Below are 24211 nucleotides of genomic sequence, written 5' to 3'. Positions count from 1 at the left end.
GGAGAACAATAACAACAAGGCTGAATCATAAAGAAGCTATTTTTCTGTTTTGCTTGGGAGGAGGCCAGTCAAGTAAAGTGTTTTAGTTGTCTGAAGATGTAGAGAGGGTTTCACCACACAATGCACAAATGTTCATAAGAATGCAATAAGTCACAAATCTCCACATGTATAAACAAATAAAGAAAAGAAGGCGCATGCAAGCGAGATCTTCATAACTGTGCTTGGTTCAGGCAACTTTATCTCATGTAAATACTTGTCTTATCAGTTTAAATGTTCATGCGTAAAGTGAAACATCTCAATCGGAGAACAGCTGTTTGGTAAGTCTCTATCAGGGTCCCTAAAGATCATGATTTCTGCTGAATGTCAGCATTCCAGGGATTTCTGGACAGTTTTCATTGACTAAGTTGCCACAGGGCGGCTGTGAATTCTCTTATTGATAACACAAATTCTCCCTATGGCTCCCAAATCGTACTCCTTTTCTTTTGAGTTTAAAGCTGGTCAAAAGTTTTATGTGTAAAGCAGTCATCCACCAAACAAGATCATTTACTTTAGAGAATGCAATGATTGCAATGGTTCACTTTTATGAGTAATAGACAAATAGACAAAGTGCTAGCTGTAAATTTTTTAACATATTTCTCTTTTATATTCATGTTGGCGGATGGGACTGATAACAAATTCCTCAGAGCTTAATGTTCCTTTGTCCTACTTACAAGTTCAAATAAATCAAGTTTATTTGATTTTGCATATTGGTAGTACACATAAAACGTGTAAAAAAAGTTTGTTTTTTGATTTAATTGAACTCTTGGACGGAAATTGTTTCACAAACTAATTACTTTTCAAAAGTTCATGGGAACTGGATTGTCTCTTCAGTCTTACAGGATCCAATTAATACAATCCTCACCAAATATGCACAGTATGTAATAACTGTATTTGTACATAGAAAATGTTTTTTTAAATTAAAATTATGTATCTGTTGATTCTAAACGTTTTACGTTTTTATTTTTAAACTCTAATAGAACAGCAACAAAAAAATAGGTTTAGGGTCAAAGTTATGTCCCTCTCACAATTCATAAATTAGTTTTTTTAAGACACTATTTTGCTTTTTTGTTCTTTTTTATTTTTCGTAAGTATAACGTAAATCACTTTCCTTGTTTTTTGCTATTTTTTTAACCTTTTTTTTAAATGGTTTTGTAACTTATTAAAGACGGAAGTTGACCTGACGAAACCATTATTTTGAAAGGATAAACCGGAAATTGTATTTCATGCAAGGCAACAAACTCAGAAGGGGTTGTCAACAAACATCTGCTGTTGAAGGAAATATTTATGAGTGTAGCTACTCAGAGGTAACTAGAAAAAAATCAACATAATTCGAGGTTGTGTGCTTTATTTTTCTATAAAACGCATACTTTGCCATTGGTCAGCAAAACGACCTAAAAATTATGGAACTTGCACCCATTTTCGACAGTTAGCTTGTTAGCATCCGTAGCTAACAACTTTTCATTCAGAAGCCTCGTCTCCCCTCTTTGTTATGTGCTAATGGTTAGCATTTCTAAATGACAAACCAGTCGGAAACTATTTTTACTTTGACAGACTTATTTATGATCACCTAACTGCGACAGCAAATCAATTGTTGTATGTTTGTCAAATGTGCGTTTGTTATAAGAGACAGGCAGTTTTTGCTAGCCGGCAAAAGCTAGCATAAGTAACTTGTCATCTTTTGTTTATTTCTCGAAACTAAACAAAGTCGAATAGGTTTAGTCATGACAATGCAGGAAAAATTGTGTCCTTTCTCATGTAATTAGATCATACTTAAGTGCCAATATAATTAACAAATTGCGACTTCACTTGCTTAGGTGAACACTTCATTGTCATAACTGATTTCCTCTCCAAAAACTACTTATGAGTACTGGTACTAGAAATATGAATATGCATCCAGAATATGTGTATATATAGAGTCTGGATTATTGTTTGTAGTTGGTGTTTGTGCTGAAACAAGGGCGACAGCACATCATTGTTTAAACCCTTTTGAAAAATGTATTCAAGTATAGTGAAACACTAAGTTAACGTTTGTCTTTTTACTAATGTTCTTACACTCTGGAAAATATTTTGAAATGGGGTTTTAAACGCTAACTTTTTAACTGTTTTCTTTAGACTTTTGTCTCCTAAGTCAATCAAGGGAGTTATGGGGAAGGCCACTCTGATGCATGTGTGAGAGAAAAGGCCTGGTGTTCTTCCTGCTGCGCCGCACACTTCCTCATGGATTCCAGCAACGATGAGGCAGTCGACATCATTATCACTAATGTTGTTGCGACGTTTCGGACCAGATGTCACCTTAATCTGCGTACAATCGCTCTAGAGGGAATCAATGTCATCTACAAGCCGGAAGTAGGGGTGAGTGTGGAAAAGAGAGCATCATATAATGCTGACAAAGTTGCGTTTTTTGTTTTTGTTTTTTAAAGTTATCTCTTTATTTAGAAAGTCTTGATGAAACTTCGGAAACCAAGGATAACAGCCTCAATCTGGTCATCAGGAAAGATCATCTGCACTGGAGCAACAAGGTAAACAGTGTCAAATAAAAATGGGAATCCTAGTTAACTTAGCACACTTTGCATGTTGCCTTAAATTAAATAGTGTAAATATGATTCATTTGTTTGCAGTTTCTTGTTACCATGCCGACAGCTATCTCAGATGCTGTTTATTTTTTAAAAAATGTATGCGTGTACAATTTAATTTGGCAAAGTTTTTACACTTTGACTCAACTAAAGAGATTTTTGAATTTTAATATAGGTTGATTTTGTGTGGCTCAGAACTGTAACTAACTTGGCAGAATTCATCAAAAAAGTTGATATTCTGAAGCTAAAACAATTTTGGATCAAAATAAGATACAAAACTAGTTATTAGCAGGTTATAGGTATGAATATCAACAGTAACCCAAACCGCTTCAATTATTTGGAAAGTTTAGGTGAAATTCAAAACTGATTTTTCAAACTGATTGGCTGATTTGATCTTTTTGTGTCCAAACATTCACTTTGTCTGACAGAAAAATCTGAGAACGTTATGAGACGTTAAACAACTTCATTAATAAAACTATCATACATTTGTTTTATGAGTCAGCGGACAGACAAAGTCTAAATTAGAGGAATAAAAATAGTTTAAGAAATTGTTGTAAAGAATAAACATGATGTAAAAACTAACCACCAAAATAGAAATGTCTTTCATTAAAATCAAATCTGTGGTTCAAACCTAAATGTAGAATCACATTTTAAAATCTTTTGTATTCATCTTTAGGATTCTGTTTTACTATATATTTTTGTATAGTATGTATCTGTCAGTGTCAGTTATATTATAATCAGATGACATTGGATGGAATTTGATTGCTTTTGTGCCACTGCTTGTATATTTTATTCACAGAGTTGAGACGTCTGTTAGATTTCCCTCTTTGTTCTCAGTCATTTTTCATTTAGATATTACATAATAATTTAAAAGTTTCCTTTTGTCTCTTGTTCAGTGAGGACGAGGCAAAGCTGGGCGCTCGCAGACTAGCGCGCTGTCTGCAGAAACTTGGCTTCAAGGTAAGAATATACGTACTAAAAATGTTTAGTATTTCCTGATTATTCCCCTAAAAAAAGAGATCTGTTATTTTCATCACAAAAACCCATCAGATTTTAGAGACATAATGCAAAAAAAAAAGAATCCATAAAATCACAATGTTTCATTTTTAAAGAAGTTACCGTAGCTGTAAAATGATGGGGAGGATAAGTATTTAGACAATAGCAGAAGTTTACCTCAATACATTGCAATGTAATCCTGGCTGTCAGTGACAGAAGTTTGAAGGCTTTTTGTAAGTTTTCATCATGTTTGTTTTAGCTGTTATTTTGGTCCATTCTTCCATGCAGATCTTCTCCAGAGCTGGGATGTTTTGGGGCTGTTGCTGGGCAACACACAAATTCTCTATAGGACTGAGGTCCGGAGACGTACTAGGTCACTCCAGAACCTTGAAATGCTTTTTACCTAACCACTCCTGTGTTGCCGTGGTGAACGATTTAAGATCATTGATCATGTCACTTTAGGAAATAAGTTTTTGCTCAAAGATCCCGTTCATCCTCTCCTTAATACAGATCAGCTGTCCACTCCCTTTTTGCAGAAAATAAGTCCCATAGAATGATGACACCACCCCCATGCTTTACAGTGGGCATGGTGTTTTTGGAATGAAACTCAGCATTCTTCCTCTTCCAAACAAGCCGAGTGGTGTTTATTACAAGGAGTTCCATATTAGTCTAATCTTATCGTTTGACATTCTCTCAGTTCTCCTCTGGATCGTCCAGATGGTCTCTGGAGAACTTCACATGAGCTGGTTTAAGGGGACCTTTGGAGGATTTGAATCCGTGATGAAACTGTGTGTTACCAATGTGTTTTAATGTCATTTACACAATGTATGCCACTGATTGCTAGGAAACAACCAGTATAAAAAAAAGACAGTGATAGACTGCATGGCACAACCCACTACTGTGAAAATATCCAGCACTTGAACACACAGATAAAGCTGAAGATGTTGCTTTGCTGCAGGCTGTGGGCGACAGTCCATGAGCGTCTGAGCTCTACATCTATATAGAAGCTCCTGTTCTCTAGGAGAACCTCTAGCAACACACTGTAAAAAGAATGTGGGCTGAAAGATAAGTACGGATCAGGTGTAGATTGAGGTTATGTACAATGTGTACTCATCCTGGACAAACACGCTGCAGGACACTAACCCTCAGGTCTGCCACCAAAACTCACATGTGCTGAAATTGGCATAAACCAAATCAAGGGTAAAACATTTGACCTTAAAAAAAGTCTTGTAACTGAATTGGAACTGCATTTTTTATCCCTTTCACAGGTGAGGTTTTCAGCTTTCAAGGTTGTGAATGTGCTCGCCGTTTGCTCCATGCCATTTTCAATTCACTTGGTAGACTTCACAAAGAACAACCGGCCCATAGCCAGGTAACATGAGTTATTATATTTGTATAAAAACAAATATATTTTCAGTTTTGAATTATTTCTTGGAGATTTTTAGGCAAAGCAGTTGCAGAGCAATAGTTGGATTCAAAACATTTTACATTGTTCCCATTTATTTAACATCAAAGTGTTAAACTCATCTGTAGATGAAACATTTTGATTGATCGGTGAATCATATCTAGTGATGGTGACAGTCCTTTTTAAAACTGATATTAAAATTGAATTGTTAAAAGCATGATTGTTGTTAATGTTATTAATTGGATACATAGATTTGTCAGTAAAGTGCAGCTCAAATAAGTAGAAAATTGTTTTTGTCCTAAAACTTTCACACTATATCTTTTCTACATTTTTTAGTTCCTGTTTTTACCATTTAATGTAGCTTTCTGTATGGGAAGGGAAAAAGATTAGTTTTATGTAAAAAAAAATAATACATTAAAGAACAACCTACAACATAGCACAAATAAATCCAAGTAATCAATCAATATTATAATCAGTAATATGCCCTTTTTGTGTGAAAGAGGCCTTATTATCATTATTTATTATTTTGTAAAATTCAACATTTGAGATTTTTTAAAGCTGTGGAAATAAAATATTTAATTATTTTTTTTAGAATAAGGCAATGATAGGGAGATTAAAATAAGTCTTGTTAAAGTTTTTTGCAGTTTTTTTGTTTTAAGTTCTACTCATTGAGCCCATTTTTTTTTTTTTTTAGAAACAAGTCTTTTGTTTTAGGTTTCATAGATTAGTTGTTAGTTTTTATTAGTTTAAATTTTGTTCAGTTTCAGTGAAGGAAAAGTTGATTTTCTTGCTGTTTGCAAGAATATGGTGACCTCTAGTGGTTGAAACATGCATTGATTCTGCCTGGTGTTGCTGTTGTGAAATCAGGCCCTAAGTTGTTTTTTACGTTGTCACCCTGTAATTTTTATAAACAGTCTTCTTATTTAGAAAAAAGAGCTGCACTGACCTGTCTGTATCAAGTCATACTAAACCTTTGGTTTGCTGAACTTTTTATTTTTTGCCAGTTATGAGCCTGAGCTTCACCCTGCTGCTACATACAGAATCAAGAATATAAAGGCTACTGTACAGGTGTTTTCCACTGGAAGCCTCACGATTACAGGTAAGTTAGTTTACCCGTGACCGCAACAGGAGTCTAAAGAGGGCATCAGGAAGCAAAAAAAAAATAAAGTCAAACTCCATAAAGTCTGGAAACTCCTAAAAAAAAAGTGGCCTTAATGTTTCCATTGGAGGGGGGGGTGGTTTGTTGGTGAGAGTGTGTTATGTATTAACCTGTTAAAACTTTTGAGTCACTTTGAGTAAAACGTATGTCAGGAATCTGTCTTAAGAACCTGAGACTTGTTAGGTCAAACTAAAACAATTTCTTTAATGTGGTTCAACCAGATTTAAAAAAAAAAAACTGGAAACGAATAATTTTATAATTTAGAAATAAACCAAATGAATGACACATTAGGGAAGCCGAGTGTTTGCTCTCATTTAAAGCCCCACTTCGATAAAAACTTGTTCAAATGACAAAAAAAAAAAACGAGCATAAATTTGTATTTCTGAGTATTTCTTTATTCAAATCATTGTGAATCAGGAGCAGATGAAAAAATGCCATTTGAAGAAGATAATAAAATATACGGGGCACAAACTCTCGGCTCCATTTAGGACAATTAGATCCACGGACGTCTTTGTTTTCTTCGTCTAAACTGGCATCTGTCTGAAAACTGGACGGCCCTGATATTCAGCACCATTTGCATTGCTAATGTTAGGGTGGGGTCATGAGGGGATGTAAGCTAGCAGGAGAGCATGTAAACAGAGAGCTCTCAGAAACAGGGGATGTGATGACAGGCCCCCGCCACAACTCAGAAGTGAATTTCTATTGAACTACTGCCGCTCTGCAGAAACTACTGTGTGTCCTAAAAACCTGCATGATCATAATTAAAAGACCAAGATGATCAGAGTGGGGACTTTAAATGTGTGTCAGTCTGTTGTTGAGATTTTTAATATGATATTTGTTTAAAAGGATCATAGAAGTGCTGTCAGAAAACTAGTTTGCTGGATTGAGGTCATGCCCTCATTAAAAAAAAAGAAAAAGATTCCAGTTCCTGATAAATTTCACCAGTGAAAGTTTGCATTTTGAATGTTTCTGTCACCACATTCATACTCTGTCTTGACAATGCAGGACCAAATGTGCAGAATGTTGCAACAGCTGTGGAGCAGGTCTACCCACTGCTGTTTGAGTGTCGGAAACCCCTCTGCAAATAGGACAAAAAGAAGTCGCCTACATGATAAAAGAAGACTCAATACTGATAAGGAAACTCCTCGCTCCTTTTCTTTACGGTAATCTCTGCAAGACTAACTAGACTGTCAAGACGGACGTGTGTGTTGAGAGTTTTATAATCCTTGTTGGAGTTCATGAGAAAGTTGTCTGCTGTCACTTTTATCCTGCTTTGAGTGTTCTGCATGGATACCTGAACCGTTTTTAGTACTGCAAGTATATTCAAGCTGAACAGTTGTGACCAATGGTGAAAGTTTGTTTGCTCAGAGCAGCCTCTCTGCTAACTCGATATCCGAGGCCAGTCCTGCTGGAATCTCCGTCCACCGTTAGTTTTTTAGAGGACCGACCAGCGCAGTCACTCTACGCCGCCGAGATGCCCAGAAAGCCAAGTTCTGGAGGTAGAGCCCACCAGAACTTACCCCTCACTTCAGTCAAGATATCCTCACCGCATCCCTCTGTGCAAACACCATTGACGTCTTTGTGGTTTTAAATTTAAATTCTTTTTTTTTTAAGTGTCATTTAACAGAAATACTTGTCAGTTTTAAGTCAGTTTGATCTTTTAATTCCATTTTTTTTACATTTATGAGATCAGTAAAATGTGCAGAATTTACATGTTTTTTTGCAGAAAGCAGTAGCAAAGAGCTGAACCGTTTTTATTACATAAGCAGCCACTCCTTGGAGTCACACCAGGCAGATTTCCAAAAGTATTTCATGTACAAAAAAAAAAAAGAGAAATAGACTTTCACAGAAACTTCAAATATATTGCATTACAATATAATAGAAAACCCCTCAAAGTTCCCAACTGGTCTAAGGAAAAGCAGTGTTTTTATCATTCTGCTGACAGAACTGTATAAAATGTACTTTGATATGTTGTCTGTTTGTGTGATGGATCTTTTTTTTTTCTCAAATGGTCTCAAGTAAACTTTGTAACACTTGAATTTTTCTATAAAAATAAAAAGAGGAAAATTCCACTAAAGGGTTGATGTTCATTTTGTGCACACATACAGATGGGAGTGTTTGTTTCAGAATAGTGTCAGAGAAAATAAAAAGGAAATGTTCAACATTTACTTCAATGCTGCATGTTGGACTTGATAGAAATGAATAGACACTTAAGTACAAAGAAAAAAATGTGCAAAACTGAGCAGAACATTTAGATATTACACCTATTTATTCTCTAGATATAATTTTGGCTTTAAAATCTTATTAAAAACAAAATAAAAAAGGTAGCTGTCTGTAGATTCTCCTAAATATCCCACCAGTGACTCTGTCTGTGTTGATGTTTCTCTACATTCAGTAGCTTTCCAGAAAACTCATGTTGCCCTAAAATAACAACAAAAAAGTTGCCTAAGTGACTCAACTGGTTTGATCTGTTTGGGCTCTTTCCAGAAAGTTGTACTTTTAAACAAAACATCTTCAACAATTTCATGTTTACAAAGCTAAAATCTGTTTTTTTTTTAAAGAAGATAAATTGAATGTGCTAAGTTAAGTTTCTTTTAACATGCCAAAAATATGAAAAATGCTTTTTCTTTTCTTTGAGAGGTGGTGTTCCCATTTGTTTGCGTTAAACAGATTCAGCCTCTCCAGTCTGGTCCACGCGAAGGCATTTGGGAGGCGTATGATGAGAAGCAGCACATGTGCCCTGATGTGGTTTTCTCGGTTGGCCCTTCTAAGCGTTTGCTGGAATCTGCGTGGATGTGCTCCTGATCAGACTCTCCTGGGTCGGTGCTTGTCTAAAAAGACTCAGCTGAAATTTCTTTCTGGCAAAACACACACATAAAAAAAGTAATAAGTTTCACAATTTCGTTTTTTTTTGGAAAGATATTGTCGCTATGAAAAATGGCCAAAGGATTACTTTATAGCGAGCTCCTTTGAAATCTCCTCCAGCGTGCGACCCTTTGTCTCCGGTACACAGAGGATGACGAACACCAGCAGAACGAAGCTCATGGCGGCGTACAGGAACATCACACTGGGTACACCAATTTTTTCTGGAAAATAAGAGTGAAAGTGGACTTCTGTCCGCTGAAAATGTAATACCATAAGCTAAAAAAAGAATGATGAATTCTTTCCAAAAGAAGTATAATTAAATTTAGAATCTCCCTTTATTTGCCTCTAATTTCCTCAGTTACATGTTGAAAATGCACCAGATTTACCAGCATTTTTAAAAATAAAGTCACAACTTCAACCCTTTAGTTCCTTTTTAGGCTTATCTGGTAAAAATCGCCTTCTATTTGACCAATTACCCATCTGGTTGTGACCAACAGGGGAATTTTGAGACAAACGTTCTACTTTTTGTCGTCATATTGCAGCTAGAAACTAACGAACCTGTGAGGGTGAGGAAAGTCATGGAGATGAGCAGGTTTGTGGCCCAGTTGACAGCAGACACCACAGACACAGCTCTGCCTCGGACTCCCATGGGAAAGATCTCACTGAGGACCACATACACCACTGGAAGAAGAAAAACATCTATTAGCCCTACGTGTCATTACAGTAACTTTAGTCATTTGAAATGTTGCATAGAGCATGAAATCAGCCAGCAAGCATGACAAAAACTTATGAAGTCTTGTATGCTTGAGAGCTGGTAAGACTGTATTTTTTCATGGAAAAAAATAAAAAAGGTACTTACTTGGCCCAAGGCCTATGGAGAAGGCAGCCACATATACTAAAAGGCTAATTAGTGAAGCCCATTGTAGTGAAGAAGACACCCCTTGGCTTTTCTCTCCCTCAGAGTCCTTTATCCCACCCCCCTCAGTGTCAGTCCTCTGTATTTCCTCAGCGATCCAGTGGCTGGGAAGGTCCGTAGAAAAGAGGCCACCCTCCTCAAAGTCCTGGAAGGTTCTGTTCAAGTTCCACAGCACCTCAGTGCTGTTGTCTAATGTCTGACTGGTGCACAGGCTTGTGAGGTGAGTGCGGCTTTGCAGCGTCAGTGTGCCGAGTGCGGCCAGAGAAAGCCCCATGGAGACTGCTCCCACGCACAAAAAGCTCTTAGGTCCCACGCGGTCCACCAGCAACACGGCGGGGATGGTGCCCACTACTTTGACCACCCCGAACCCCGTGGAGGCCAAGGTTGCTGCGGCGTCGCTGTTGAACCCAACACTGCGGAGGAGCGGGGAAGCATAGGAGAGGATGTTGGGCTGCCCAGTAGCCTGCTGGAGGAAAACTAAAGCCGCACCGGTGAGCAGACGAGAGCGCAGGTTAGCTTTGGCACTAAACAGCTCCCAGAAACTGTGCTCGGATTCCTCCTTCAGTCCGGCTTGGATGTCCCTGAGTTCAGTTCCCACGTGCTCCATGTGACCATTTCTCATTCTGGCCAGCACTGCCCTGGCATGCTCCACTTTGCCCTGAGCAACCAGGAAGCGTGGGCTGGGCGGAAGGAAGACAAGTGCACCAATCTGAAGCAGTGCTGGAGGAATTACAAGCCCAAATGTGAATGCCCAGCCATGCGGCACAGTGGCAAAGGCGTAACAACAGCCAAATCCCAGCATCACACCTACAACCAGCATCAGCTCGTACAGAGTCACCAGCAGGCCCCTCCTCTCCCTCGGGGAAATCTCTGCAATGTAAAGACAAGCTGCTGTCCCTGACAGAGCTGTCCCCATGCCAACTATTACACGGCCCAGTGTGAGCGCAACGAGCGAGGTGACGGAAATGAGCACCAGGGTTCCTCCAACCACCATGGCAGCACTGACGAACAACGAGCAGCGGCGGCCGTAGCGATCCAGAATGGGGCCTCCGGCCAGGCAGACGAGCAGAGCGCCGAGCAGGTGGGAGCTTACGAGCAGTTCCTGCTCCCTGCAGGACAGCGAGAGGATGCCCCGCAGCTGCAGCAGGACCCCAGAGGTCAGGCCCATCTCATAGCCCAACATCAGGCCACTCAGGGAGGCTGTGAAAGCTGCCAGAACCACCAACCAGCTGCAGCCTGGACAGAAACGGGGAGACCTTGTTAGAAATGTGGATTACAGAAAGACTATATAAAACTTTTTCTTTTTTTTTTTGCATTTTCAAAATATGATGTTAGATTAAAAATTATAATATACTCAAAATGAAATAATACATATATTTAAATATATCCCCTATAATACTGTTGATAAAATCAATCCTGGCATTTGGGTGGATGGAAAAGAAAAAGAGCAGACAGCAGAAAAGGTTGAGTGACCCCTGACCTCCTTCACTCCAATTCTGATCAAAGGTGAAGACCTTTTATTGATGGGAAGACAAACATTTCTACACCTTGCACCACATTTCAGAATGCCCTCTGCAAACCAGGTAACCTTTAATTCTCTTAATAACAACAGATTTGTGCATGATTTTATACAAAAAATATTCTTCAATGTTTTCCAGTAGAGTCCTGAATAAAAAGGTACATTAAAAACTGTGACACACAGCTGAAGGGGTTCATATGCATGTAATACATTTTTGCATGTTATTTATTGTTAAAAACAACCAAACAGGACTTTCAGCAAAAAAAAAAAGACGAGTGTAAAAACATAAACAGACCAGTGTACTAGCAGACACAGTTTTTTGGTTCCACCTATCCATTCTTATTAGATGATTTTTTGTATCTACATAGTTCACTTATCAGTTATCAATTACCGATTTTCTTGAGTTTATGCTGTGAAAAACTGGCTTTAAAAGGGAAAAACAATTTTAGGTCTTACCTTTCAGTTTTATAGTAAATGAACAGCCAATATCATTTACCTTGTTTATTTTTAATGTATGAATGAAGCAAAAGAAGATTTCTGTGAGGATCTAAGAATGAAAACCAATGGGGTTAAAAATATATATTATTTAAAATTTTAAATTATTATTTATTATATTCTGTATAATTAATTTGCATATGAATGTGTGCGAGTACAATGGCAATCCTTACAGTCCTAACTGTACAATTAGGGGAAAAACACTTTGTTCCACCTCTGCATCGATAATTATATAATTTAGTTAGTTCATACAAGTGATTAGTTAATGATTTGAAAATGTGAGCTGCTACTGCTTGAAAAGCCTCTTGCGTAATACTGTTTTTCTACTGCGGGATCACATTGATAGAATTATAACAGACTTATAAACAGCATTTAACTTCATCAGTTAGGATTTTTTGGAAAAAAGGTAAGAAGTGGCAGAATTTGCTTGTTTTTTTTTTTTTTTGGCTAAACGATAACTACAGCCGGGATCTAGAAAATGAATATGCTATCATTAGTTTATTGAGTTACCTGAAAGAACTTTGCTGAGCAAGACTTATCTAATTAGTTCAAGTTCCAGATTTCCTTAGCACTTCAAAAGTCACCTTTGGGGTCAACTTATCTTTGCCACATTTTAAAAAAAGAAGGCATTATTATAGAGAGTTATGCAATAGTGCTGTTGGAAAAAATTCTACTGATAATTGAGTGAACTTATATTTCCCAATAAAACTCCGACACCTCTTCCGCTTGGCACTGTGTTCCCCCAAAATCAGCTTTTTCCACTAGTTTCCCTGTAATAACTCATTTAGATCCAAATAGATGAAGTTCTGTTGAGCAAACTGGAAGTTACCTTTAAAAAGGTTTCTCAAAAGACCCATATAAAAGCAAAAATAAATGTCTTTTTGGAGCACAAAACATTTTGTCCTCTGACCAACCAATCCCAGTCAGCTGATTTTCGTATCAAAGTGCTCAATCTGAGGTGTCGATCCAAGTGAAGGAGATGGATCATCTTACATTAAGCTCAGTGACCACAGTCTGACCACACTGTCTGCTGAAACAGGGTTACAGGGCTTTTTGGTGTACCTGGGGCTTTCAGCGGAGTCAGTCTTTGGGTCTCGGAGGAAAGGTCAGCTGGGGCGTATGACGAGGTCATCTTGTTGTCAGGGTCCATTGTTATGCACAACTACCAGGAGACCTGCATTACAACAGATTGAAACAAGTAAAACAGAAACCAAATTAAAACCATCCAATAGAAACTTTTTTTTGAAACAGATCAAACCAATTTTCATTAAAAGCATGGAGCTGGAAACCTACAAAAACAAAAGTTTTCTTTATCTTGAAAGACGCGGTGTTACTGCAGCACTTTCTGTGAAACCTGTGTTTTCATAAAAAACATTTTTTAAGTGTGCATGTTGTTTTTTCTTTGTCCCAGGGTGCAAGTGCTGGAAATAGATCTTAAAATATAAAATAAAATAAAAATCTAACAAAACATTTGATTCCAGTGGTTTAGACATTCAGCTTTGATCCATGGAGACAAAAGCATCTCATTGTCAGTTCTACGAAACAGCACGTTGATTATTTAGAATTAGACACATGAGTAAATGGGGTTTAGTGGGGTCTATAAAACACATTTATAGCTGTAATCATTATACATATATTATCCATAAAACCTTCAAAAAAAGAAGGTAAACCAGGTAAAAAAGCACAAAAAAAACATCTAGATCCAAAGTCAGGAGTATTTTGGAGATGGCAGATATGGGTTTAAAAAGTAAGTTAATAGATTTTGTTTTGCAAGACTGAATTAAAAAATCTGGGTTATTTTTGTGAGTGCACCCCAACTGTCTCCTTCAACAGCATCCCCTTTTTTCTTCATTATTGTGATTTGAATAACAATGCTGCGGTCACTTCTTCCAGGGTCAGCAAAGTCCATTCCCTGATGGATTGTTTTTGAGACAGTAAACAGACTAAAACACGCAAAAACAAGTCCTGACAACTGTTCAAAGTTACTTTATTCTTACCTTCCGCTCCTGCTGAGTAACTACTGAGGTTTTAAAGTCGACTAAGCCGGGCCATTCGCTTGATTTTCACTCTCGCCGCTCCAACTTTCCCTCTCCAGCGAGCCTTCCTTCAGCTCGTGTTATTGCACGCATGGAGTTTGTTAAGGTAAGGCATTTCCCTAGGACCGCCCCCCTCCTCCGTTCTCCAACCAATAGGAAATCTGGAATGGGGCTGACGCGTCCCCACGTGGCTTCCCATTGGTCCGCTTTCAGGAACACTCTTTCTGGTGAAAAAAAAAGAAGTTTGCCATTTTTTTATTACTTTAACTAAATAAGATTTATTACATTCTATCATTTAAAAATAGTTATCTACTTTTTTGTTGCTGTAAATTGTAAATTAATCTAAAATTGGTCATATTTAATCATCTCCATAATAGACAGTAAAGTGCACCTGAACAAATATTACGTTTTCCCTCGCCCCGATAGTTAAAACAAACATGTCTACCACCTGCTGTACTGTGAGTTACACATGTCCCACTTTTGCTTCACTGCGTTGCTGCTGTCACATCTGTCATACCTGCTTCAGATGTCTTTAACATGGCAGGAATGTTGTTTACACCACCTTGCCATTCCTGGGATCTGATCTACAAAATGTGGTGTGCTGCACAGTCAGTTGATTCTCAGGTCAACTTACAGGGCAGTTGAGCGATGTCCAATTGGGAGGGGACATCTGTCTGTCCACATTACAATGAGAGGATGTGACTTTTCATGCAAAACAAAATCCTTCAGTTATGAGAATGAAGCTAATCTGCCTACATTTACACATTCTAAGCAATTATTTGGGTATGAATCAAAAATTTCACTTCAGGTGTTAATAACAAAACACTTACCAGTAGTCATGTGTTGTGCAATAGTTTAACTACCAAAAATACATGGAGTGGCCTACTTACTCAAGAGTACTCTTCACCATGTCAGCATCTACCATTGACAGTCACAGATAAGGCTGCATTGAACTGGGCGTTGCATTTTTTCACTTTAAAATAGGGTTTTATCTGAAAACATAATGTGTCTCACACTGTTTGGAAAACCATTGTATCATTCATGAAAGCTTATCAACTCCATAGACAGTAAGATAGTTAGATCAGTTATCTTCAAGCAAGTACATGCAAGGGACACAATCAGCAGGCAACAAATTGATTGTTTAAAGGTCAGTGGATGGTGATACTTTCAGTTACAAAAAAGGAAATCAAATGATTTATAGACTAGAAATTCCACCCAAATGACATATCCATTTTTGATTTGCGTTAAAATTAAGAGTAAAAAATGTTTTTTTAGAGATGGCCTGTGAGAAACAACCTTTCTGTGGGCTGGACCTATTGTGCATGATTACATCACACAGCACTCATACACATTGACTTCTTGGGAATGTTCCCTATATGTGAATTTTGTTTGACTTGCATTAACTTGTCACAGTTCAGTTTAACACCCTTGCTGTGTGGGCAAAACAGAAATTGAAGTAGTGGATAAGTTAAAAGAGGGGAAACAGGAGTTTCACAAGAACTGTAAAAACCTTTTGGTCATTTTTCTGAGGGTCTTTGCCTCAATTGTAAAAAATTGATAAAAATGTATAAGGCAATTAGCTTTAGATGCTCTCTGATAAAGACACCAGCTGGAAGACTGATAGCTCCATGTAGGACTGGCACATGGGAAACATGGGTTAAATTCCCAGGGGGCACGATGAGCTTCATCCAGTGTGGGTCCTTGGGCAAGAGTCTTTGTACTACTGACCAACTATGTAGTTACAAGGGGGCCCAAGTTTGGGTCCCCCTGTGCCGGTTCCCAGCTTGGATTAAATACAGGGTTGTGTCAGGCCGGGCTCTGGCGTAAAAATCTCTGTCAAACCACCTGACCGAATCAGAGAAAGCTGTTTGCTGTGGCGACCCCTGAAGGGATATGCTGAACAAAAAAATGGTGTCATTACTTGACATTCACGTAAATAAAAGTTATTCTTGCATCTTGACCAACAAAATGTATTATTATTTGAACGAATTACTTTTTCAATAAACATGGTTGTACTTTAAAATGAAACGTTAACATGTTTAAAAGATTTGCTTGCATGCACTTTCAGAAAAACAAAAGAAAAACAAACCTAACAATCTGCAAGTTTAGCTAACATCATTATTTGTTTCCTGGGATTCAAAAACCTTTTCCAACAAAATGGGTTACTCAGTAACACATAACTTTGCTGAGCAGAATTATTTTCTGTTTGGCTTGAGGCAACCTTTCAAGTACTGCTGATAAAGTCTTTTTAATATGATTTTTCTGGTGACTCTGTAATTATGTGGTGATCTAAGATGTTGTATTGGTTTAACTAAGTATTTAGTTCTTGCACAATCATGAATCCATTTTAGCACAACTAACATACCTGCCTTTCCAATATATTTTGCAATTCAATGAACTTGAAACTTGTTACTTATGCCATGATGCAATAATGTGAGGGTGGTTCATTCTGTAGGAGTTCCTCAGATCTGTTTGGCAAAACATAAAATTTGGAGGTGTTTCAATGTGCCTCTTCAAGGTTTAAGTGTTGACATTGTGTAGGGAACAACAAATTTAAACTTTCTTTAAAAGTCAGAATAAGCTTTAAAACTCTACTTTTAGCTCAACCTGTCTAACCTCCTCCCGCCCCCTGCTCCAGTCTAAGGTCAAAGGTCTGCTTACCAACCTTTCCTGTCCGTCCTTCACTCCAGTCTCAGCAGGAGGAGATGGAGCCTTCACTGTTGCCGCATCAAAACAATGGAAAAACCTTTCATTGCACAACAGAGATGCACAGACACAAGAACACTTTTAAATTCTTTTAAAATCCTTTTATTTTTGGTGACACTGACTCAAGAATCCTTTTGTTTATTTTTTCTTTGTGTTATAGTGTAATTTGAGTTACTTATTGCCTTTTAGTTTTTTCAGTTGTGAATTGCCTCTTTATTTATTCATCATAATTAGAATGGTTGTTCAGTTTTGGCTGTTCAGCACTTTGGTCAACAACATTTGTTTTAAAGGTGCTTTAGAAATAAAGGTGTGCAGGCAAACTATGCATAGCAAACAGCTAGGAAGAAGAATCTTCATCTCTACGGTTACTTTTGCCAAAAGATAATTTAGTAGCAAACTATACATTTTAACAATTTGCAATCATTTTCCAAGTGCCTTTGTCATTCCCCACATGGTCATTGGAGTTCCCTCAGGAGGCCAATGGAGTACCCTTTTGAGGCTCTTTCCAGTTCCTCTCCCTTAGAGACAGCAAGGAGACCATACTCCAAACTGCTGATTGGCTCGTGGGCAAGAAGGACTGATTATTTTTTTTACTTGTCCTGTCCAACAGCTAAGCAAACAGATGAGAGCTGAAAGCCTTTTGTGTTGGACATATTTTACTTTTACAACAGGGGTTATGAATCTTATGATACACCAGATGTATATTTAAATAAACCCCTTTTGTAATTTCAGCTAAACTTTATTATGTTAATTATATTTGTAAATATATACTTTTTGTGTTGGACCGGACGTAAAAGAAAAGGAGGAAAAAAAAGAGAAGAGAGGGATAGATAAGGTGGGGGGGGGGTTGGTTGAGGGTTGATTATAGTAGCGAGGGTAAGATCATGAAGCGTCAGAAAGCAACAAGTTCCTTGAGCTTTATAATCACAACTGACAGGTGAAGATGCATGAAAAGTTTGAAATGGGCGGGGCCTGTTCACACACACACACTCAAACGTTACAAACACACCTGTTGGCTCCAAAAGTGTTCACACACAAACAAGTCTACATGGAGATGCTGCCCCTAAAATTCCCACATGCACACTTATGCATTCAGGCTAACACATGTAAATCATTTGATTCAGTCATGCAAACTGTTTGTGCAAAGGTGAGATAGCACCTGTGCTCGAGTGAGTGTTTATGTTCTTCTGGGGTGGATGATGGAATGTAGAAAGAGGGAGAGAACCCACCCCCCCCCCCCCCCAAGGCCCCCACCGCAGCAGCAGCGGAAGCCAGGACCCCCACATCACCCGCACAGTACAGCAGATAGAGATAGACCGCCTGCCGAGTAACTACATCCGCCACCCCAGGCAGGGCCGGCGGGACCGCCACAGTGGCCCCCAACACCAGAGAGCAGGGGGGTGCAGGGGGTGGAGATTGCAAGCCCCAGCCCGACCCATATAGCAGTTTCCCCACCACCACCCAGGAGTCCTGAGCATCCCACCGCCCCAGCCCCCGGCACGAGTAAGGGCCCCTCAGGGAAGACCCACCCCCCTTGCTCCAGGCAGCCCCCTCCCCCCTCAGGGCCCGACGAGGCTCACCCGCGGTTGGAAAATATGAAGAAGGCTGGCGCCCAGGGGCCAGGACCAGAACCCACACCACCGGGCCATGGACACCCCCAGGCTCAGATGTGATATGATCCCAGGCTCCCGGTCTTGCCAGAAAGCTCAGGGATCCCTCTCCCTGCGTGGAGAGAGGGCCGCCGGGCCCAGGAAGCCAGCACCCAAGGGACAGGGCTGCTGTGACAGGGGACCCCACTTCCCTCCGCCAGTGATAGGGCGGGGTACAGAAGATCAGAAGTCTCTCTTTCTTGTGTGATGTATGTGTGTTAGTGAGCGTGCGTTTGTGCACGTATGGGTGTGTGGGTTGGAGTGTGAATTTGTGATGTAAAGGGGGTGTGTGTACTAAAAGGTGTGGTTAAAATCGGCGGCGGGGGGGGGGGGGGGCACTGGGAGGACATCTTCTGCTTGCAAACAGTGATTTCCAAGTACCCTCCCCACCAAGGGGCCCTAAAATATCTAAGGTGCAGTTAAAATTGGCGGGTAGGGCACTAAGGACATCTACTGCTTGCTGACAGTGATGTCCAAGCACCCCCTCTACCAAGGGTCCTAGATGTCTAAAGTGCAATTAAAACCAAGAGGGGGGGCGCGTTCCATACGGCAACCAAGGGAGGGGGGCCACTGCCAAGTAGCTTCTCCCCCCAAGGTGCATTGCAGGCCGACCCCCAACACCCTCACCCTAATAAATGGTTATAGAAGGAAGAGGGTCGGGGACAGCTGGAGGACTGACCCCCGTAAAAACCTTGGTTAGAGACCAATCCCCTGCTCAAAGGTGCAGGGACGTGACTTAACACGCCCAACACTTGCCAGACAAACCCACATCAGGTTGTTGCCTACTACTACTTCAGAATGTTAGATTCCAATCCACTCTTCAGGGTTTGAGTTTCAGTGCCCAGGCTGTGTGTGGATGTGACTATATCTAGCCGGTACCTCTCAACCTCCCATACAAACTTAGACTCCTTCCCTCCCAGAGAGGTGACATTTCATGCCCCAAAAGTCAGAGCCCATGATAGGAGGTAGAGCTGCCCAGGCACTCGCCTTCAACCCCCACCCTCGACTGCATTGCACTACAAGGCCATGATGGAAAGGAATGGGTACCCCAATCTGTATGGAAGCGATTCTGTAGCATAATTAAAAATAAAAGTCAATACCAGAAATGCTTTTTCATTTTCAAAATAAAGCTGCATATTTGACTCAAAATTAAAATGATAAAGCAATCCGTTAAGTGACAGAATAAGCAGTGTTGACGAAGAAAATGAAAAAGCATTTTGGCGGATGGCTTTTTCATTTTAGTTTCTAGTAAAATATGCAGCTTCATTTTGAAAATGAAAAAGCATTTCTGGTATTGACTTTTATTTTTTACTATGCTACAGAATCGCTTCCATAAATCTGAACCCGACCAATGTTCTGTTGTTATAATGCTGTGCTCGTTATGGCTCATCCAAAACAAATGTCATGTTTAAACACAAGGGCAACCATCAGTGCACGTGGCACCAAGACACGCAAGGCAGGAGGTGGATGATTGACTTTGTGGTCCTTTCAGTCAACCTTTGGCCGTATGTCCTGGCCACTAGAATGGCAGAGGAAGAGGCCGGAAAGAAATGGCAGACCCAAACATACTACTGTGAGGGTTTCTAGGCAAGCCTGGCAAGAAGGACGGATTTGATCCGATACCCCAGGAGTTTCCCCAGAATTCAAGCAAACATTCAAGTTCTGTGCACCATATTTTATGTTACAAAGAAGACCGTAACTTTTAAGAAAAAAATAAAATCAAGTTTTACAAATGAACATGATTGGTGTTTGGTGTTCAAGTATTGTCATTATTTCTCCTGTGCTCAAAGACTATCCTGACATGTTTTGATTGAATTTCATTTCCCTTCACAAGGGAACAAGTGATGAGGGAAGGTGATAAGTGACATCTAGTGGAACATTTCCCGTCATGCATCCAGTCGCTGAGCTCTTTCCTCTTTTGTTGGCAGGCATGCAGTCATTTTTTTCCTCAGTGTTGATGCAGCAAAACTATTTAACTGTCAGAAATTTCTGCTGCTACAACTTTTCTTAGCTTCCCAGAATCTTTTCTTTCCTGTCTATGTTTAAAATCTTATCCCTGAAATGCCTCTGAAATTCAGGAGTGCTGTTTTTTATTTTATTTACACAAAATATGTGAAATATTCTACCCTCCATTTCTCTTTTATTTTTCTGCACTTGTCTGTTTATAACAGAAGGTTAGAAACAGACAAGTGCAGGACTGTAGTTGCACAAAAACTTCTTTGTTTCTGCTTTTTAACAATTGAATCAGTGAATTCAAAGGGGGCCCAAGTCCACCATTTTTCAAAATAGAGATATTATATGTTTTATGGTCTTCAAGGGAAAAGCTATCTGATTATGGCCAAAATGTCCCAAGTCTGTTGTTATGAATTAACTATGCTTGACATTTACAATGCATTGAGTGCAAGAGGAGCCCAATTCCTGGACTTGGGCCTGTCTTGCATGAGTTTAGCTTTATCCCATAGAGGGCAGCACTAGTTATCCAATATGGCAGCGCCCCCTGTTTAATAATTCAAGAAGGGCCCATGTCCACAGACTTTAGTTTGCTAGTCCTCTGAAATGATAAAAGTGAAGTGCTTCATATTATAGTATTTGTAAGCTATGAACTGGTAATAAATATGGGTAAAGTATTAATCATTTGGTGTAGCCTCCCTACTGCAATTAAAATCATTTCCTGGAAAAACAAACTTCTTAGACTTGGGCCCTTATTGAATTCACCGATTCATTTGTAATAATATTTCTTACAGCACATACCCATAGAAAATCTGCACTAATGTGTCCACGATTTTTCTGTTCAGTGCTGAACAAACTGGAAAGTTGAGGGAAACAAGATATGGGTTGGAGCACGAAGGCTTGTTTTCACAAGGAGGTCCCTGTGAGCCAAACAAACAAAAAGCCAATTTTTTTTGTCTTTTAGCAGAAACAAAGATGGATGCTCATTTTCCAAATAAAAAAAATTAGGCTTTATGATTCCGTACCGAATAATATTTATTTGTCACTGGGTGCAAAAAACGGAGTATCCATTTTTTGGAGGATCAATGTAATTTGCCACACAACATTTCTAAAGTAAATCGGTCGAAATACTACAATAAAAAAAAGCCCCTTTCAAACAGCCTTTTCAAAGAGCAGTTCATGTTTTTTAAAGAAAGAATTGAGAAAACAGAGGGCTACCTGGTAGAGAGAAAGCACAGAATGTTTTTGTTAAAACATAATCATGAAAATTAGTCCCACAAGTTTAATACCTCTATGATTCACATGTAATATCAAAGCACAGATGTTTTACCTTTTTAAATTAAACATGTTCATTTAGTTGTTTTTTTGTGATGTTGTTTCTTTTTTGGCTCACCCTTTTTCTTTTTGGCATTTCTATTGTTGATTTACAAACCTTCGTTAAATAAAATAGTTAGTCACTTTGAGTTCATCAAATAGTTTCCATTTTTATTTTCTTTCTGTTTTGGGCCTGTTTCTTTCATGATACTAATGTACTAATGCATGTTAGTGAATTTTTCTAGATGCCTACCCTGAGTGAATGTTTGTCTTCAATTGCTTATCATTAACATCCTGTTCTATATTTCCAGAATGTTACAACATTTTTAGGTAATCTGTTACTGTTATGTTAGTTAATTGTGGAGAACTTTTTATTATGTTTTTGGATGCTTGCGACAGAATCATATCCTCAACGGTGTTCTTCAAGTCTTGCCCAACAGGTGGCAGAGCAGAACTACAAATAAATTGTACCATAAGGGGAAAAAAACCTTCAAAAACTGTTAGAACAAACACCTATGACTATGTATAATAATACTGATGTCTCACATTTACGTTGGGGTCTGGCTGAGCCAAACTTAATAAGGCAGAAAGGGCAATATTTTTCTCATTAATTTAAATTTTTGAAAACTGCTCGCTTTCCTCTCATCTAGCCCAGTGTACAGATTTTTTAATAATGTTTAAGAATTATTTATGACTTGGTTTAATCACTCCTATGAGCTTCAGAATCCTTCTTGGTCTCATAAATAAACGATTAAACCAGTTTCAAGCACATCAAAGATTCAAGATTAGCCAAGAAACTGTGTTTTATGTACAAGATAAATATCTATTGACATATTAAACACTTTTGATAACATGGGTGGAATTTTCGATTTTCCCAATTTAATTAAGCCTCTTGCACTAAACTGGGCAAAAAAAAGGGCACTTGACCTTCACACTTGTACGTTACATTGTTGTGTAAGGCTGCTGACGTATGAGTGAGGGTAAGGTCCACGCTCCACATTTATGGGACATTGCTGAGCGATTGCATCCTTTCCAAATGCTGCCAAAAGGAATGTGCATTTTCATATTCATTTCTCAGATTATGATATAATCTGGATATGTCGGTTGATGACTCTGCGCTTGTCAATATAAATTCATTGTCGGTTTTCAGGACGGTGGAGAGAAAATAGAGTAAATATAATGCCAAAGCACTTTTGAACATGTAATAAAGTTAAACTTTTATTGCAAACTCAACATGGTCACATAAACCATTATACAATTTACAGTACATTAAACATGAATTGTTACATACACATAATAAAGCATACCTTAGGTTGTTTCTTTCAATATACATTAAAACTAGTACACATAACTTCAAATATACAAACAAACTTAAATACAGTCCAACTGCAATACAGCAATATTAAAGTGGAATGTTTCAATGCTGGCAGCCTGACAGCTGGCTGCGGTTTCAACAGTGTGAGGCGAATGGAAGACTATGGGGGGGGGGGGGGGGTGCGCAGTTTTCGAGCAAAATTTGAGGAAAACAAACTACTTCTCAACCCCTCCCTCTTACTCTCATCCTCACCTAGCAGCAGTGCTCCCTTTTTCATCTCGCCATCAGCATTAATGTGCAAATGAAGGTAAGAAACGTCATCCGAGTCCCCGTGTCTCACGTGTTCAAGGCAGAACAGGCGCACTAATTTAGTGCTAAATCCCTCCACTCGAGACAACAACAAGTGGATGAAATTGTAATGTGGGTACAAGCAAACTTCGATGACAGTAAGGACACCTCTGAGAGAAATTAAGACTTGTAACATTCATCTATTGACTCCCTTCTCGAAACAAAAAAATAGATAAAAGAGGAGAAAATAAAGCACCAAACTGAATGCCATCTCCAAGCTACTTATTTGGACTCAAAAGGTAGGTCCATGTTAGGGAATGGAGTTGCTTCGCTACATGGATGAACATGGACCTCTCTAGAGTAGAGAAAGTGTGGCTCAGTCCACTATTTTTTGAACAACTATATTAGGTGTGTGCTTGTCAGATGTAGTGTTAAAATATTGTGGAGCTGCCCTAGCAAAGTGCAAAAGACCTCCACAAGAGGGTAAGAAATGTGAAATGAGGTCTAATAAAGAATTTAAGATGAAAATAGTCACTGTTTGTGGTGAACATATTCTTGCATCGAATGCATTCAAGAACTGGGCAGAAAAGATAAAATACACGTGAAGCCAAAGAGCTCTTGCAGGGATTGTTTCAGAGAAATCCGCCATTCTGATGGGAATTGCTGTGTGGGGGTCAAGATGCAAGTCTGAGGACACGGTGGGTTTCATGTCCAGTAGGTCTACACTGGTTTCCATGGTTTATGCTTAAATCCTATAGGTAAGAGTCCATAGATGGGGCATAGGAAAAGCCTACAAAGGCCTCAGCTGCCTCTTTGATGCTGGCTGTAAAGAGGGCGCTGTCCGGGGAACAGCCAATGGAGCTGGAAACCGGCTCATCCGTGAACTCTGGATCAAAGTGCCGCAGGTCATTGGGTCCAGTCTGCAGGTGGAAGCAGAGGGGAGACGGGCAAGGATTAGTCAGGCTCTACAAACTCCCTGCTATAAC

The 24211-nt window shown here is 39.1% G+C and overlaps 3 protein-coding genes across 4 annotated transcripts in view; 1 reads left to right on the top strand and 2 right to left on the bottom strand.

Moving 5' to 3' along the window:
- Positions 1-1227: 1227 nt before the first annotated feature.
- tbpl1 (TBP-like 1) lies at positions 1228-8249 on the top strand. The gene is made up of 7 exons (XM_004083701.5): positions 1228-1343; positions 2152-2391; positions 2476-2558; positions 3509-3572; positions 4877-4980; positions 6018-6112; positions 7178-8249. Exons 2-7 carry the CDS (start codon positions 2257-2259, stop codon positions 7258-7260), a joined length of 564 nt encoding a protein of 187 aa, XP_004083749.1. The 5' UTR covers positions 1228-1343; positions 2152-2256; the 3' UTR covers positions 7261-8249.
- On the bottom strand, positions 7813-14111 carry slc2a12 (solute carrier family 2 member 12). Its single transcript, XM_004083702.5, has 6 exons — positions 13965-14111; positions 13030-13141; positions 9897-11189; positions 9596-9718; positions 9126-9258; positions 7813-9030 (listed from the first exon to the last, which is right to left on the bottom strand). The coding sequence occupies exons 2-6, from the start codon at positions 13115-13117 to the stop codon at positions 8940-8942; spliced, it is 1728 nt and encodes a 575-aa protein (XP_004083750.1). The 5' UTR covers positions 13118-13141; positions 13965-14111; the 3' UTR covers positions 7813-8939.
- An 8702-nt stretch (positions 14112-22813) lies between these two features.
- Positions 22814-24211, bottom strand: part of sgk1 (serum/glucocorticoid regulated kinase 1) — a 37597-nt gene continuing 36199 nt past the window's right edge. For both annotated transcript variants that reach the window (XM_023952858.2, XM_011491794.4), the window contains exon 14: positions 22814-24145. In XM_023952858.2, coding sequence (XP_023808626.1) covers positions 23978-24145 — 168 coding nt within the window. In that variant the 3' untranslated portion in view covers positions 22814-23977. The remainder of the gene's footprint in view (positions 24146-24211) is intronic.

This window comes from Oryzias latipes, chromosome 24 (assembly GCF_053564925.1).
Source record: "Oryzias latipes strain Hd-rR chromosome 24, Olatipes_Hd-rR_3.1".
NCBI lineage: Eukaryota > Metazoa > Chordata > Actinopteri > Beloniformes > Adrianichthyidae > Oryzias > Oryzias latipes.
The sequence above is the reverse complement of the archived record's forward strand: the minus strand, read 5'-3'. Positions and strand labels throughout refer to the sequence as shown.